At 43.8% G+C, this 17,308-nt stretch overlaps 1 protein-coding gene across 1 annotated transcript in view; it reads right to left on the bottom strand.

Annotated features, from left to right (window-relative positions):
• The window catches only part of tmem178bb (transmembrane protein 178Bb), a 71,451-nt gene that overhangs the window by 34,185 nt on the left and 19,958 nt on the right, over positions 1 to 17,308 (bottom strand). The window contains exon 3 of the mRNA XM_085386915.1: positions 1,362 to 1,475. Within this exon, the coding sequence (XP_085243041.1) occupies positions 1,362 to 1,475 (114 nt within the window). The remainder of the gene's footprint in view (positions 1 to 1,361; positions 1,476 to 17,308) is intronic.

The following is a 17,308-nucleotide window of genomic DNA, read 5'->3' as shown; positions in this document are numbered from 1 at the left end:
CCCTGCAGCACAGTGTATAAGCTGTTTGTCTTTAATGCCGCCCTGTGTCCAGTGTTTTTAGCTGCCTGGCCGTCATCAGGATGCCGTCTGAGGCTGTTTCTTCTTCTTTCTTTCACATTCACACTGGACTGAATCAGTGGGTGAAGTTCCAGTTTCTACATGCAAACTTTGCAATTTCTTATAAAATTCTTTCATTTATGGTGCAAGTCTAAGAACCTGGTGCACACTAAATATTTATTCAGATAACATAAACAGAAAATTGCAAATTTCAAGTTTCAAGTTTTATTGTCGTGTACAGACAAACATTTATCCATAATGAAATTCTTTGGCTCCTCAGCTTTACAGGAGCATATAGAGAGTGTGCAGTTATATTGAGAAGAAAATAAGAGAAAATGGCAGTGGTAGTAATAAAATAATAATAATAATAATAACAACAATAAAAAGGAGAGGAACAAGTATTAAATATTAGAGAATTTAGTTGGTATTTACAAATACATCCATGGCTTCAACCTTCAATATATTGTAGAAAGATGTGAAGGTCAAAGTTGTGAAGATGACACGTGTGGTTTTAGAGCAGAGCTTTTCTGTCACCTGACAGTTAAAGACTATTCAGACTGATGGTTTGAGTTTTTCCATTTAACTCAGCGACTTAGTTTCTGACTCTACAAGCCACCACACTGCTGTCAGAGACACTGAGGATGGTTTCTAGTATTTCAGTTAATTTTAACTTTATTTATATAGTTCCAAATCACAACAGCAATCACCTCAGCATGTTTTATATTTTAAAGAAAAGACCCTACAATAATAGACAGAACCCCCTGAAAATACCCCAGAATCAGATGACCGCTCTTTGAGCAGATTTCAATCCTTAATTATTGGATTATTGTCAAAAGTGGAAGAAATTTCTTGTTCCAAAACAAAGTGGTGAACAGATGAACGGAAGAAGTGAGCGCGCTGTGGTGGACCTCCTGCTCTGACTCAACTACAGCCATCTTTGTCCCACAGAAGTGAATTTCAGAAAAACTTAGTCAACAGCAGAACAGCAGAGAGGAGCCTGTGTTGATGAATTAAAGGAAAAATAATAATGCACTGATTGATTTAATTAAGGTTTAATTGTAGTGTAAGTTTCCTGCCTTTTTACCACCTTTTCCTTTGAATATTATTAATGGCTGAAACTGTAATTTGAAGGGAGGAAAGTCAGTAAAGTCATTATTGAGACGGAGGAATTCTGAATCTGTTCATAGATATGATATGAACATGTAACTGCATAGAGACAGAAAACAAATGTACTCAACCCAGATCATCTCTACTTAAAATGAAAGGATTTTACGTGACAGAAGGAGAAACAGCAGCAGACTTACGGAGGGCGTGCCATTCGTCCTGCCTTATTGTCTTGGTGATGTTGTAGGAGAGGTTTTTGGGTATCGTAGCTGAGGAATAGTGATACTTGATGTAGGAGCACCGAGTAGTGGAACCTGCAAAGGAACAAAAGGTTTTTGTTTGTTTGTTTTTATAAACAGAATATTTACACAAACATTCACTCTAACGATACACTGACTGAACAGAAGCTTCAGTTCAGACGTGATTCAGCTGGAGAGGCTGCGTCTGCACTGGACGCACAATCAGCTTCCTGCATCAGTGGTGAAGAAACTCTTTTAACATCTCTACAAACCACAGCAGGAACACAATGGCTGCGTGAAAAATTATGTTCCTCTAAAACTATTAACTAATGAATCAGGAGAGCTTTCAGTGTGCACTCCTAACAGTACAGCGTTGGCTAGAGCATCTATCATAAAACAAGAAAGCACAAATAATTTAGAAATCTGTCAAATACTTGGTCAAAACTAAAAATTATATCATTACTTATGATGAAAATAGCAAATTAAATTCATGTTCAGGAAGGCAAGTATGTATAATAACTAAATATAATACTGTAATGCACTGCTGCAGCATTGCACATAACAAACTCCCGTGTGTGCTGTTGTTACATTTAGAGCCCAATTACTCAATAAATTGGAAAAATACAGTTTTGGAAATTCTTTTGTTACAAAAGTTAAAATACTTCATGAATATGATGAAGACATCTTTCCGTCTTTGCATTTTCTGCTTACTCCATTTACAACTATTTGATAAAGGCGATTGTTTCATCTGCTTTTTCCTAGCTTAGTGTGGCCTGTACACACATTCCTCCTGTAGCTCTGTGGCCCGGCCCACACCTGTGACTGTGATGCTGTAGGTTCATAATGAGGCTGTAACTTCCTCCGTTTCCTTTTGACACCATTGCTGCTTGTCTCTGGCAAGGCCACGTGGCTCACAAACATGACATTATTAGAGTCTTTGGAGGTTTGAATTACACAGACAAGACAATCATACCACCACATGCATTTCCTCAGTCCTGAAAACAAACACACACACACACACACACACACACACACACACACACACACACTGCTACACTGTGGTTTATGTGAGCGTAACATAAGGGTTAACAAACAGGTGCTCCCCAAAACCAGACAAGTAAAAGCCGACACACAGACAAAGGTGACGTTTATTGCTCTGCCTATAACACCGAAAGCATGAACTCCAGGGTGGACCGAGGCCCAAATAACAGACAAGACAAGCAAACCCAAGTCGTACCCCTAACTCTAGTTCCCACTTTCTGCTTCAATGCTATTTACAAATGGGCAAAGTTATTGGCAGCATTAATCACTATTAATCACTTAGAGGCTGAGGAAATACGCTTGGACAGGGCCAGCACTGGTTGGCCAAGAATCTCCTAGATTTTTATTTTTTTAACTTTTCTTCATCATTAATGTAATCCAGTGATATTTACCAGTATTTCCAATCACAGCGCACAGCTAAGATTAAATAAAACGCTCAAATACTACATCTCACAGAAAACATTTAATATTATCCAGAGATTATTAAAATAAACTTTAAATAAAATAATTTTTCATTTCACCTTTGTAAAGCAGAAAACAGGTAAACAGGTAAATAATGTCTTGAGCTTTGTACCCAAGGAAAGTAAAGAGGGTTAGTTAAAGGGTCTTTCTCTATAATGAACAATTCAAGCTACATTAAATGCATCACAGCCAAGTATTTGGCCGACATTGTAAACATCGAGCTTGACTCTTCTGTTGCAATGATGTGTCCATGTCTTGTGTGGAAAGCACATAAACAGGTCGTACTTCCACATACGTGCCCCTACAGAGCTACTCTGGAGAACTGATGGGGCACCGTCACACAGCTCCTCCCTGCTGAAGTGCAGTCAGTTCTCTGCGGCTGTTTTTGTTTGTTTGTGCATCCATTCACTTCCACTTATCCTTTTCAGGGTCGTGGGGGGCGCTGGAGCTTATCCCAGAGGCGAAAGGCGGGGTACACCCTGGACAGGTTGCCCGCCTGTCGCGGGTCTAACACGTGGACACAGACATTTGCACTCACATTCACACTTGTGGCGAAATCCCACGCAAACACAGGGAGAACATGCAAACTCCACACAGGAAGACGCCGGCCTGGTGGTGGAATTGAACCCAGGACCTGTTTGCTGTGAGGCAACAGTGCTAACCACCGTGCTGCCTTGTTTGTTTGTTTGTTTTTTGTTGACACACTGCAAAGTGACAACATTTTGTAATTTTAGCAGAGAGCAGCTGTGATCAACTATAACAAACTACATTACAAAGATCTGCTTGGCTAAATACAAAGGAGAGCTCACTGTACTGTTTTAATGTGGAAAGGCTGTTCAGTGAGAGCATTTCACGCAGGCCTTTGCCGTGTGCACCTCATGATTAATGGGCTTATACACTGAACCACCTTTAGCATCAGTAACTTGGTGTAATAATCTTCTGTATCACATGATCATTATGGAGGAGTTATGGCCAACTTTGCTTCAGTTCACTGAGGTTTCTGTCACAGGAGTTTAAGGTCTGCACGTTGGGCCACTGCAGCAGCTAAAGTTAGCACCTGCAGGTGGCGCTATATAAATAAAACTGAATTCAGTTCAGTTCACTTGAATTCAATGCTGCCTGCTACGCAGACATCATACACGCTACACTACTGTGTGTTCTTAGTGTATAAATGTGATAACAGAGATTGCACTACTGTCAGTTTGCTCCACCAACAAACTCCCATAGAGCTGCTTGCATTATTAGACACAGTGCATATAAGGGCTATAATGTGACACCGAGCTGAAAACACAGCAACACACAAAACAAAGAGAAACTGAATAAATATGACACTGGAATAGAAGGAATAATAAAAAACAACAGTTTCTTCATTGAGATCTTTAGAAGCCGTCAAAAGTATAGAAGGCAAATAAAAATCGAGTGTTAATGTCTCCTCCTCTTCTTGGAGTTGTGCGTCCTCGCTGCCACATTCTGACACTTTTCACTGTGGACACTGTGAGGAGTTGATGTCAGTGGCATCTATGTCCTCCTGCGACCGGCTGCTAGCAGCTGTGGGGCACATATAACAAGGGCTTGACTCTTATTCATACTGTTCAGCTGGCTTCTCGTGTCGTACCTGCAGGAGGTTTTTGGCTATAGCTGGTTCCCATTTGGTGTGTAGGTTCTTGTTGCTTCTTGTATGTCTGCTAATCTGCCTTCTGGCAGCTCCACCCCTTCAGTCAGGGTCACCTTTCCTCTCTTTTCAGCTGTTTGGTCACACTTATCCAAACGGGCCCACTCATGTCCTGATGAATGACTCAATGTCTCGCTTACTTCTGACATGTACCTTGATATCATCCACGTACAGGAGGTGGCTGACGGTAACAACACTCTTGAATCGTTATCCATATCCGCTGTTAGTGATGAGCTTGTTCGGGGCAACACCAAGGCGTTCCCAGGCCAGCCAAGAGATATAATCCCTCTAGGTTGTCCTGGGTCTGCCCGGGGGCCTCCTCCCGGTGAGACATGCCTGGAATACCTCACCCATTAGGCATCCAGGAGGCATCCTTGTCCTTTCAATGTGAAGGAGCAGCGGCTCTACTCTGAGCCCCTCCCGGATGGCTGAACTTCTCACCCTCTCTAAGGGAGAGGACAGCCACCCATCGGAGGAAGCCCATTTTTGCTGCTTGTATTCGCGATTTCATTCTTTGAGTCACTACCCACAGCTCTGACCATAGGTGAGGGACGTAAATCGACCGGTATATTGACAGCTTTGCTTTTATACTCAACTCTCTCTTCACGGCGGACGGTACAGCATCGCTGCAGTCGCAGCAGCGCTCCATCATATGGTAAATATAAATGAGTCTGGTCTCTGTCCAAAACGTGTTTGGTTTCAACTGAATTTCACTGCAACTTTAAGAGCACTTGCACTATTTTCTTGATCCTTAAAAAGTCACTTAAATTCAACCATAGTTACTGATGGGGGCAGTATATTCAAAACCTATAAGCTCTGTTTGACTTATTATTTAAATAACTTTCTCAACATGACCTGTTGGATTGTTGTGTTTCACTAACAATCTGCTTTTGCTGAATCAACATAATTACTTAAATCCGGTTAGGCAGGTTATGTTTTGAGTAATGGGGAGAAGTCCCATTAGTCGAGTCCATGTTTGAAGTGGGGGAAGGGAGGTTTGTATGAAACATTCGTCATCCTTCTGCTCTCCCCTTGGCCTGAAGCTGCCTGTGTTTCCACATTTGATTTCCTGAGAAGTGCTAACCTCTCCGGTGCTTGTCTCTGTGGACAGAAATGCTTGAGCAAGCCAAACTCCGACCCTTTGGCATATTTGTGAGCTGGCAAACACATTACATCCTTTCACTGAGGTATCCTCCTTCCAGCAGTTAGACTCAGGCACACTGCTCTCACAAACCCAAATGGATTTCTATCTCAGTCATTTTAGTTAAATTGCCCTTCAGCCTTCTGCAAACGTCTCTGAGCCAGACACCATTTCCTCTCCATTACTGATAGTGACTGGAAGTGATACTGAACGAGTGCATTTCTATACACATCCACTCATGTGAGTGCTTTTCTGTTCTCAGTCTCTGGATGTCTAAAGCTTTATTTTTGGGCTCAAAGGCCTTAGAATAAAGAAGGCCAAAGGTCAAACACCATTGCATCACATTAAAGGTTCATTGGAAGGTTATTGTTACTCACTTGAATATGATAATGAAGAGCTGTTATGTGAACATACAGTTAATAGGACTCCGGCTTGCTGCTACTTTCTGCAGGAGAGGATGGATCTTTCGTTACCTGAAATATCCTTTACACTCCTGTGTCAATCTAATGTATTCATATGTATTATTCTTTCGTACTGGAGGGGCTCGAAGCCGAGTGTGAAGCGGTGGGAATGAGAATCAGCGCCTCCAAATCTGAGGCCGTGGTCCTCAGCTGGGAAAAGGCTTTGCGTGCCCACTCCGGGTCAGGGATGAGTTCCTGCCCTGGAGTTTAAGTATCTCGGGTCTTGTTCACAAGTGAGCGGAGAAAGGAGCTGGAGACGGGTCGGTGCTGCGGCTGCAGTCCAGAGCTGAGCGTTCCTGCTTATCACGACTATTCTTCAACTTTGTTCTAAAAGGTCCTCTGCCTACTGACAAATCTGAAATATTGCATCAAAATTCTTGGAAGATCTGGCTGGGGTGGCTGTGGCTCCAGAGGTATTACAGGTCATGTACCAATCTGAAGGTTGGTGGTTTGACTGGCTGCTCCAGTCTGCATGCAAATATCCTTGGGCGAGATACTGAGTGCAGGGCGCTCTCTGATTCATCCATCAGTGTAAATGTGGGTGTGTTTCCCAGATGAGCATCAGTGTGTGGTCTGTAAGGTCTTAGATACAAATTTGTTCCTGGATTTTCTCGTTTTGGCTACAAATAATTTTAAAACAACTTTATTGTTTCATAAGCATTAAACATGATCCTAGAACAGAGCAGCTTCCTGTGCCTGATGATCTTATGTCATTTTTGAATGTAGCTTAAGCCTGAACCCGAGTTCTGTGCTTATATTTATTCCTGACTCTCAGACTTAAACACCTCAGAGTCAGGCGAAACGTTAAAAACTAAAATCGTCCTTTAAACATTAATTTAGTGAAATACTGGATTATCCTATCAGATTATTATGAAGGACCAAACATATTCACTCATCCATTCAAATCATTGAATTCAGGTGTTCCAGTCACTTCCACGATCACAGATGTATAAAATCAATCACCCAGGCCTGCAGACTGCTTCTACAGACATCTGTGAAAGAATGGGTCGCTCATTTCTTCAATACTGAGACTTCCACAGTTAACTGTGAGTGGTATTATAACAAAGTGGAAGTGACAGCAGCTCAGACACAAAGTGCTGGCCCACAGGAAATCACAGAGCGGGTTCGGCGGACGCACAGAGGTCATTCCCAGAGAACATTGGGGAACGGGATTCCACGGCTCCACAGCTGCATCCACGCCTTACATCACCAAAAGCAAAGCATCAGAGACACACTGCTGTAAACCATGCTGGACATCAGAGCAGAGGACATGTGTTCTCTGGGCTGAGGAGTCGCACTCCTCTGTCTGCCAATCCGACTGACAAGTATGGTTTTGCCAGTTGCTGGTTTTATGTAGACTGCGAAACATTCCCAGTGGAAACCTGAGCTTTTACTTTTTCTTTGTTCTTTGGTGGTCATGGTAGAAAGGTTTGACAGTCCTCTGCCAGATGGAAGGTCATGCTATCCGGTTGTTCAGTGATGACGTGACGAATCCTACTTCCGGGTCTAAAGTAGTCTGCGTTTAATATGGCTTTTGTGTTGTTAACATGTTTAATGTTTTGTATTTTCTTCTATTTGATCTCAAAAAGCTCCTAAAACAGTCAGTGATCCCTGTTGACCTCCCTCGGCTTTTATTACCACTAATCATTTATTTAAGCTCAGTTTTTAAAACCTTAGGATGTAACTGCAGCCCAGCCCATGCATCAGTATATGAATGACTAACCTCGTATTGTGGATGGATTATCTCAGTTGTTCTCCTGGCTGAAGTTTGGTCCTTTTACAGCATCCTGCCATGCGATTACATTTGTTCCTGACCACCGAGAACACTCATGTTAACTTTTATCAAGTGGAAAAAAAGTTAGCTTGTTTATATTATGCTAACATAGCTGTGTCGCTAGCGGTCACGTAGCACATCATTATATACCAGCTAGCTCAGTAACCCTACAAACGTCACTGCTGTTTAGTTTTCAGTCTTCATTTATGCTGGAAGTGATAACAGAGCTGTACGTTTGAATTTGTTTCCAAAACCCCGCAGTCAGGACATGCTATATTGTATTTAGATAGAAGCTAGCGAGCTAACTCCCTGCTAACTTCTAACTCCGTTAAATGTCATAAATTCCGTTTTCATGGATGCCTGGATGTTAAACTCAATTGTTACACCTGGTAGAGCAGAACGCTGATCATTTTATTAAAGATGAAAGACTTTAGAAAGTTTTTCAACTCTCAGTAATGCCACAGTGATCGTTTGATATATGGACCTGCAGTGGAGTTTAGGTCCAGACACGACTAGTGACGTCAGACTGAACAACCGGATAGTTCAAGCTCTGCATGGACTCATTTTTGCATGACACACTTCATCTCTCCCTCTGTCCATCCTCCCTCCTCCTGCCAGTAGGATCAGAAGGGGAAGCAGACAGCCATCCCTGATGCTGTGTTTTCCCAGTTGGGAGACACAGAGACACAGATGGGTGTTGGAGGCTTCATCACGTGAGGGGGGAGCTTGTCAGTGGCACAATTACAACCTTTAAGGAAGTGACTCCTTCAAGGCCAACTTGAACTACCTAAACTTTCCTCACACAGAAGCTGATTAATGGATGAGTTCTGATACAGCACTCAAAGCACTTTATGCAATATTACCATTAAAATTTAGAATTTTTGGAGCCTTTATTTAACCTGACAGTGGAACTCGTAGCTAACATGGTTAGTGAGCATGTGTTTCAATGGAAAGAGAAATCTGATCTCTGAAAATGTGCCCAAGCGTGAACAGAACATGGTTTAAACCTAGGACACGGTCAATGATTGCTTTACTTAAAAAGCCAATAATCCAGCTGATTACAGACTGATTTCAATCTTCCTTCATTTCAACATTTTTCTCTAAAGAATCATTAAAAGAGAGATAGACATCATCTGTTTCACCATCTGCAGAGCAGTGGTTGATTGATTGACTGTAATCTGAATGCTACATGGACTCACAGCCAGTCTGCAAGAGACATTTACAGATATATCATTATTTCCATCACTGGTTGCTTGCAGCTACAGGTGCTTTTGACTTCAAATTCTCATCAAATGTCGATAACAACCCGTCCAAACCACACGCGCACTAAAATCAAACTAACTTGACAATACGAATTGCCCAAAAGCAGAATGGATTCTGCGGATCAAGTTCGGGCAGTGATGGCAAAACAGGGATACCTGTTAGGTCCCATGAACAATCCATCCAGTTTTTGATAACTCAGTATAAAGCTATTAGTGACAGGCAAGAGAAGATTCTTGCATCTCTTCAAGGACCGCAACCGGCTTGGTACCTGTTCCTTCCGAGCCTGCTCTGTTTTCTGCCCCCAAAAGCTCCACAACCCCAGATGTCATTTCTAGTGAGCCCCAGGAAGCTCTGTTGTTTCATGATGCTTCAACCCCAGACCCTGAGCTGTTCACTGGGGAGCAAGGTCACTGCGGAGGGTTCTTACTACAGTGCTCCCCACGCTCTTTCCCTAATCACCCCAATTACCCCAATTAGGTTAGATAATCCCTAAAATTATTTTACCTAATTGGGAGATTGAGAGGTAAGGCTTTGAGTTAGGCTGAAGCATATTTGTCCTCCTGATCAGTACAGTCCTGCTCCTATGATGAGTCTCTCTCTCTCTCTCTCTCTCACTCGCTCTCCCTTTGCAATGATAATCACTTCAAGAAGAGAGGCTGAAAGCAGCAGATCCCACAGACCACCCTGCAGTTCTCTTGCAGTTTCTGCTCCCACGTCTTCAGCTCCAGTATCAACATCCGCTCATGTCACTGCATCTTCCTCTGTACAGGCTGCTACCGAGCCTATGGAGATTGGTCGCTCTTTGCTCACTTCGCTGACCATTTCCTTGCTGTCTGTCCCAAAAGGCTCCGCCCACCATCCAGGACGTCACCCGATCCCACTCAGCCATCCCCTCCCGAGACACTCTCCAACGGTCTGCGAAGTACGTCTCATCAGATCAGATAGTTTAATCTGTCCTCGGTCCGCAGATAATCTTTCTCTCCCTGTATTTCAGAGCTCCCCACTCGAGTTACCCCAGTGTAGTTAGCACCTGTGATATTCCACGAGCTAACTCCACCTGTGCTCTTGTAAATAAAGTCAGTGTTAGGATCATTCCTATTGGTTCTGCATGTTTAGGTCCACGTTCACGTACTGGCCTTGACAGCATGCTGAAGTGCATTTAAAGTTTGCTGAACAGCATTTAGACAAGCCTGGAAAGATACTGGTCAATCCAAATGTAAACTCTTTGGATGCCACAATAAACACCATATTTGGTTTGGAGAGCAAAAGATAAAACACCATACCAACAGTGAAGTTTGGAGGCAGGAAGCTGTCATCACTAACAAATGCCTCTGTACAAAGTATTAAATACATTTCAGTAAAAGTACTATATTTGGTGTAATACTTTTCCTTGTGTCATTTCTTACACATAACTTAACTTATGGACATCTATGGTCCCATTTGTGATCGGATGTGTTGTTACCAACATCTGGTGAGAATTTACAAATATATTTTGTAAAGATGTTATTGTGTCATCTTTATTACTTATTTTACCTGGCCTGAGCGACCCAGGGTCCCTGAGCAATTATGGACATGTGTGTTTTTGGTGTGCTGTCTCTCGTTCTCCCTGCTTGCAGGTATATGTGTGTGTGTGTGTGTGTGTGTGTGTGTGTGTGTGTGTGTGTGTGTGTGTGTGTGTGTGTGTGTGTGTGTGTATGCCGGTGTTTCTGAGAGCACCTGTTTACAGCCACCTTCAGGCCTGGTGGGTGTGGCCCTGCCAGGTGGTTGGCCACACCTGAAGACCATCACACAGCTGATTAGTCGGAGGAGCTACTTAAGAGTGCGGTGGAGCGCTCTCTGACGCTGGATCATTGCGTGACTTCACGTTAGTCTCTCGGCCAGTCAGTACGGTTAGTCTGCCGCAGGGTGCTCAGACACTGAGGAGCGGGGACAAGGAACACTGACACTGGGAAGAGGACATGTCACGGGAGTTGGGAACGCACTGCGGATTTATTGTTATGTTTTCCATTCACTGTAAATAAATGCACTGGTAAGCACACAGAATCCAACATCTGGGTCCTCCTTCCTCACATCCCCATGGTTGGCCAGCGTCAACCGTGAGAGAATGATCCAGCCAAACATGGGTCTAGCGGACTCTGAGGAGAGGCTCGGGAGGGAGATGATGGACAAAGTTTACAGACTGTGTGATTTGTGGTGGGAGAAGCCCGGGGAAGGGTTGCATCGCGCCGTGGAGAGGCGGCTGCAGGAAACGCTTTTTAAATTCCCCTGGCTGGTGGACTCTCTCAACCCAGTTGTCATGGACTTCCTGCTTTCAACCCTTAACCTCCACTCTCCTACTCAGGCTGCTCACCGGCCCGGACAGCCGGTGGATTCACAGCCTGAGGAGGAGCCCGCGCTGCCCGTGGAGAAGCTCAGCGAGCCGGAGAGACCAGCAAGGCCAGCGCGTCCACGTCCGGCACGGCCAGCACGTCATGGATCATGCGCCATGTGACACTGTGGCTCACCGGAGCTGCGCCGGCTACCACTGGATTCCATGGCAGGCCGCCACAACTGTTTCGCCGCTGCTGCCGGACCCATGGCCGCCCGCTGGAGCTGCAGCACCGCCGCTATTGCGCCCTTGGCAGGCCGCCTGAAGTGTCCTGCTGCTATCACGGGACCTTTGTTATAGTTATCGGCCGCCTGAGACTGTTTTATGGGGATTTTTCCTTTTTTTGCACCGCTGCTGGATGCACGGCCTGACTTTGGGACTGTGACCTAGGAGGGTTTGTTGTTTTTGCTTTTGGTCCTGGCCCTCCGTCCAGGACCCCCTGCTGCCCACACTGGGTTGGTTGTACTGTGGTGTTTTGTTTTAGGGTCGTCGGGAGCTGACCTTTAGAGGGGGGTTGGCCTGTGTCAACCGTGACAGTACATGCTATCAACCTTTTATAATTCAAGTGCTGTAATGGCTGTATTTAAAAATATATAGTATTAATCACCCTAATTGTCATTATCACCACCTCATCTCATAGTGATTGAACAGAGTTTCAGTCCTGAATGGGTAAGTCCAGTTATAGTGACACTGGCATGGGACTTGGCATTACAACATAGAGACAGAGGGGAGTGGAAAGGTGAATTTGTCAACAATGGGTTTGGCCTCGTTTTTAACATTCAATTCAATTTTATTTCTACAGCGCCAAATCACAACAACAGTCGCTTCAAGGCGCTTTATATTGTACAGTAGATCGTACACTATAACAATCATATGAGCCCCTATGAGCAAGCGCTTTGGCGACAGTGGGAAGGAAAAACTCCCTTTTAACAGGAAGAAACCTCCAGCAGAACCAGGCTCAGGGAGGGGCGGGGCCATCTGCTGTGATTGGTTGGGGTGTGAGAAGGAAGCCAGGATAAAGACATGCTGTGGAAGAGAGACAGAGGTTAATAACAGATATGATTCAATGCAGAGAGGTCTGTTAACACAGAGTGAGTGAGAAAGGTGACTGGAAAGGAAAAACTCAATGCATCATGGGAATCCCCGGCAGCCTACGTCTATTGCAGCATAACTAAGGGAGGATTCAGGGTCACCTGGTCCAGCCCTAACTATATGCTTTAGCAAAAAGGAAAGTTTTAAGCCTAATCTTAAAAGTAGAGATAGTGTCTGTCTCCTGAATCCAAACTGGAAGCTGGTTCCACAGAAGAGGGGCCTGAAAACTGAAGGCTCTGCCTCCCATTCTACTTTTAAATACTCTAGGAACAACAAGTAGGCCTGCAGAGCGAGAGCCAAGTGCTCTAATAGGGTGATATGGTACTACAAGGTCATTAAGATAAGATGGGGCCTGATTATTTAAGACCTTGTATGTGAGGAGCAGGATTTTGAATTCTGGATTTAACAGGAAGCCACTACAGTCCCTGTCAGTACATGAGGCCAGCTCTGTCACTGGGACAGTCTTGATTGGTTTCATCCTCTCTTTATGTGCTTAGCTTATTGCTCTCCATCATATTGTCCCTGCCTCGATGCAAAGTCCCATTTCCAATCAGTTGAAAGTGTGAAATTTGCATCAAATTTGCATAATGATGACAGCCTTCCTCAAGAACTGCTGCAGACTGCGCTCCCTGTCTGCCTCTTCTCTCCTTCTGTCTTTCCTGTTCCATGATTTTTTTGTGTGTGCCCGCTAAGCTCTCCGCCTCTCCGATCCTCTTTGTGCCCTGCCTATTCATACAATGAGAGAGCAGTCTGGCAGGCCTCGAGTCTAAGCTTGCTGCTATAATTAAACCTGTGGTGTCAACGTCCACCACTCCAAATCCAGGAAGCAACCAGCAGATACAGACACATAGTTACAATCACGTACCTGACACCAAAATCTGAGTGTGCTCGTGTTCCTCCTGTCAACATATGCACATGTGCATCTGTGTGCCCTCTGTGGTCTGGAACCATCAGCTTGTTATTACAAATGATATTTTTCATTTTCAACAACTTGGCTCTGTGATATAAATAAAACTGCCACACAAACCACACTGTCTTAAATGTCATTTAATGTTGTTAGTGTCGCTCAAGGTCAAACAAAAGTGAGGGACAAGAATGCTTCTTGCTTACATGGATGGTAAACGGTAAACAGACTGGTTCAGGTAGTACTTTTCTACTCTGAGCACTCAAAGCTATCATTCACACACATCTATAGTCCGATGGATGCATCCTCGGGCTTCGTATTGCCCGAGGATGTTTGGCATTGTAACAACCCTTATTATGGCATAGCACCACTAGGGGGCGTGTCCCATTATTGTAGCAGTTGAAGAGTCTCCTAATGCAGCTGCAGCCATTACAGCAGAGCATGCTGCTCTCCGTGCATCTGTTTAGAGAAACTGTACCATTGCAAGGGGCTGCAGCGGCGACTACCTGACCCCGCCACATGTATGTGTGACCTTGTATGATCTTGTTCTCTTAACACCAAATAAAGGTCTGTTCTTCTATTTAACTGACTGACCTCCGAGTTTTCTGGCTAACACACCACATGCCTGCTGGACCTGCTAGCCGCTCCTTCCTCACCAGACCGCTGTTGCCAACTGGAGAACCACCAAATTCATGTTGATTGTATGGATGACGGCACATACAAGAACCAGATTATGTTTGTATGTAATGATAAGTCATTTAGTTATCAGACCACACTGAGTGATGGTTTCCATCAGACTATAGGAAGACCAACCTGTTTCAAAATCAAATGCTCTGTTACGAAGACACTTCTCTTTGTAACACGAATGCACTGCTGGACAGAATTATAGTGTCGGAGCAGTTTACCATATGTGCTTACTCTTTTTATATTGCATCACTTTATTTCTTGGTAACATAATGGGCCCGTGCAGTCACAGCAGGCTATCCTAGTGAGACAGCAGCTGTGGGCAGGCCCTACAGCAGGTAGATGAGTTCAGTGAGGGGGAACATTAGCATTCTTCTTGGGTCATCACTGACTATCACACAATATGAATCTTAAAATAGTGTCTTCTTACAAATTTGAGGTGTCCATGAAAATGTGATTTCTAAGAACAACTAATAGTATGTAGAGCTTTTGAAGCCAGGACCACTGACAAACTCTAATAAATGAGACTGGTGGGGGGCCGAGGGGAATTTAGTCCAGTTCAGCTGGGTTTGGATGTCTAACTGGTCTTCATAAAGTTAAACATATAGTTCACGTACATGCAACAAATACACATCTAACAGTACTGAGCTTCTCAAAAGGTAACGAGGCAAGAGGCTGCCTGGCATCAGCGTGATGGTCGGAGCCCACAGATCATCATTTCTTGCCTTTCGCTGTGATGCCGGCTGCAGTTTAAAAGGAGGGCATCTAAAATGTCACAGCAAGCTGCAGAAGGCTGTCTGCTAAACCACAGACTCACCTCAACAGGACAGCATGACACCCATGATGGACGGCATCCCTCTAAATCTCTCTGCACTGCCTCATGCTGCAATCAAACTTTAAAGGAACTCTTAATTCCCAATGCTGCTTTTTGCTGTCATGTTGTTGGAGTTTGTAGGGCCTTTACTTTTTCTTTAGAACATCTTTGATCTCAGACATTCCTGATTACAGAAGAAATTAAATATTCAGCAGACAGAACACAAAAGAATAAAATCAAGCAAAGAACCATTTAAAAATCTATTGGATAAATAATTTTTCAAAGCCTAGCATAATAAACTCAATGATAACAAAGGGTTTGTTACATTTTAGAGTTCATTCCATTTCAAAGGTACGTAGTACTTCAGATCAGCAACAAGGTTAGTGCACTCGTGGAGAATGCAGCGTAGCATACACAAGGCTGCGATGACTAAACAATAAAAACGGTAGAAGGTTATATGAAAAACATCCAAAACATCTTCATCTTACAAACTAAAATTTCACAAGATTGGCTGTAGGATGTGTTTTGATCAACCCAGACCAGAAGCATAACATACCGACGAATGTGACAGATCCTCGGTATGTTACACGCTGGGAGGCATGAGAGCGGGTTGGCATGAATCTATACATGTGTTTTACGTGTCATGTGAAAATCAACCTAACAAAGCATTGTGTATGTTAATCACTTTGGAAAACACATCTGATAGGGTTAAGGTTAGGGACGGCTGGACTACGCCTAGGGGCGTGGCAAATCTTTGGTATGTTGCACGTTGGGAATGATAATGAGCATGGAAGAGTTACTACTGCTACTACTACCAATACTAGTACTAGTAATATATGAAGTACTATATGTACTATTGAATTAGAGCTGGGCGATATGAGATTTTTTCATATCACGATATGTTTTTTTCATTTCAGGCGATAACGATATCTATCACGATATAAGCCAAATAACTATATTTGTAAGATTTAAATGTGCCGTTGCTCACACTTCAGCATGCAGGCTGAACCACTAACCTTCCAGTTAGCAGATTACCTGCTCTACCTCCTGAACAGCAGCCAGTGTTACACCGGTCACTAATCAGTTCTACTGGTAATAGGCCAATTGGCCAAGTCTGTAGTAATTTTCCTAAACTCAGTGCAGCCTGCAATACTGCTGTCCACAGTATATTTTACTTAATAGACTTCAGCTCTTGGCTGTCGACCATAATATCCTATTAGAGCGATTAGAACATGCTGTAGGTATTACAGGTACTGCACTGCAGTGGTTTGTATCATATCTATCTAATAGACTCCAGTTTGTGCATGTAAATGGAGAGTCCTCTTCACACACTGAGGTTAATTATGGAGTTCCACAGGGTTCAGTGCTAGGACCAATTCTGTTTACACTTCTTCATGCCCCTCTTCTATGGAACCAGCTTCCAGTTTGGATTCAGGAGACAGACACCCATCAATCCTAAAACGTTTTTTTTGTTTTGTTTTGTTTTTTAAAGCTTATAGTTAGGCCTGGAACAGTTGACCCTGAATGCTCCCGTAGGCTGGGATTCCCATGATGCACTGTTTGTTTTTCACTCATTATGTGTTTATACATGACTCTGCATTTAATCATTACTTATTATTAATTCCTGGTTCTCTACCACAGTGTGTCTTTGTCTTTGCCCCCTCACCACCAACTGCTCGCAGCAGAACATCTAGCATCACAACTTAACCCGCTGCTAATGGATGAGATCCCCCCAGAATGGCTAACTGAAAGATGGATAGTCCCAATCCCCCAAGGATTCCCAGAAGGGACCAATGTCATCCGACTGCAGGCCAATAACCTGCCTGTCGCAACCACCAAATACCTAAAGAGAGTAAGACAAGTCCTGAGGAGTCAGCTGAATGACAAGAACAATATCTGGACAATTAACACATGAACCCTGCTGGTCATCAGATACCATGATGTCATAATAATCTGTCTAACGAAGGAAACAGAAGTTACTGACATCAAAACAAGAAAGCGCTCAACCATGCATGTCGGGTTTCCTCCAAGTTGAGCATCCTGAGATTGTACACTAAGCAGAAGGAAGGAGGCCGTGAACGAGTCACTGGATAGTGTCAGAACCACTATCCAAGATGAAATAACAAAGATCCATGAGTACATTAGGAAGATGGGATCTGCTGGAGCCCCTCCAACAGGAGCCCAGTTTGGGGATGACTGCTCCCTTCACCCTCCACAACTTCTCTAGCTTCT

Source organism: Rhamphochromis longiceps, linkage group LG17, assembly GCF_057381845.1.
Source record: "Rhamphochromis longiceps isolate RC_006_pf linkage group LG17, R_longiceps_female_GT1.1, whole genome shotgun sequence".
Taxonomy (NCBI): Eukaryota; Metazoa; Chordata; class Actinopteri; order Cichliformes; family Cichlidae; genus Rhamphochromis; species Rhamphochromis longiceps.
This window is presented reverse-complemented; position numbering and strand designations above follow the sequence as displayed.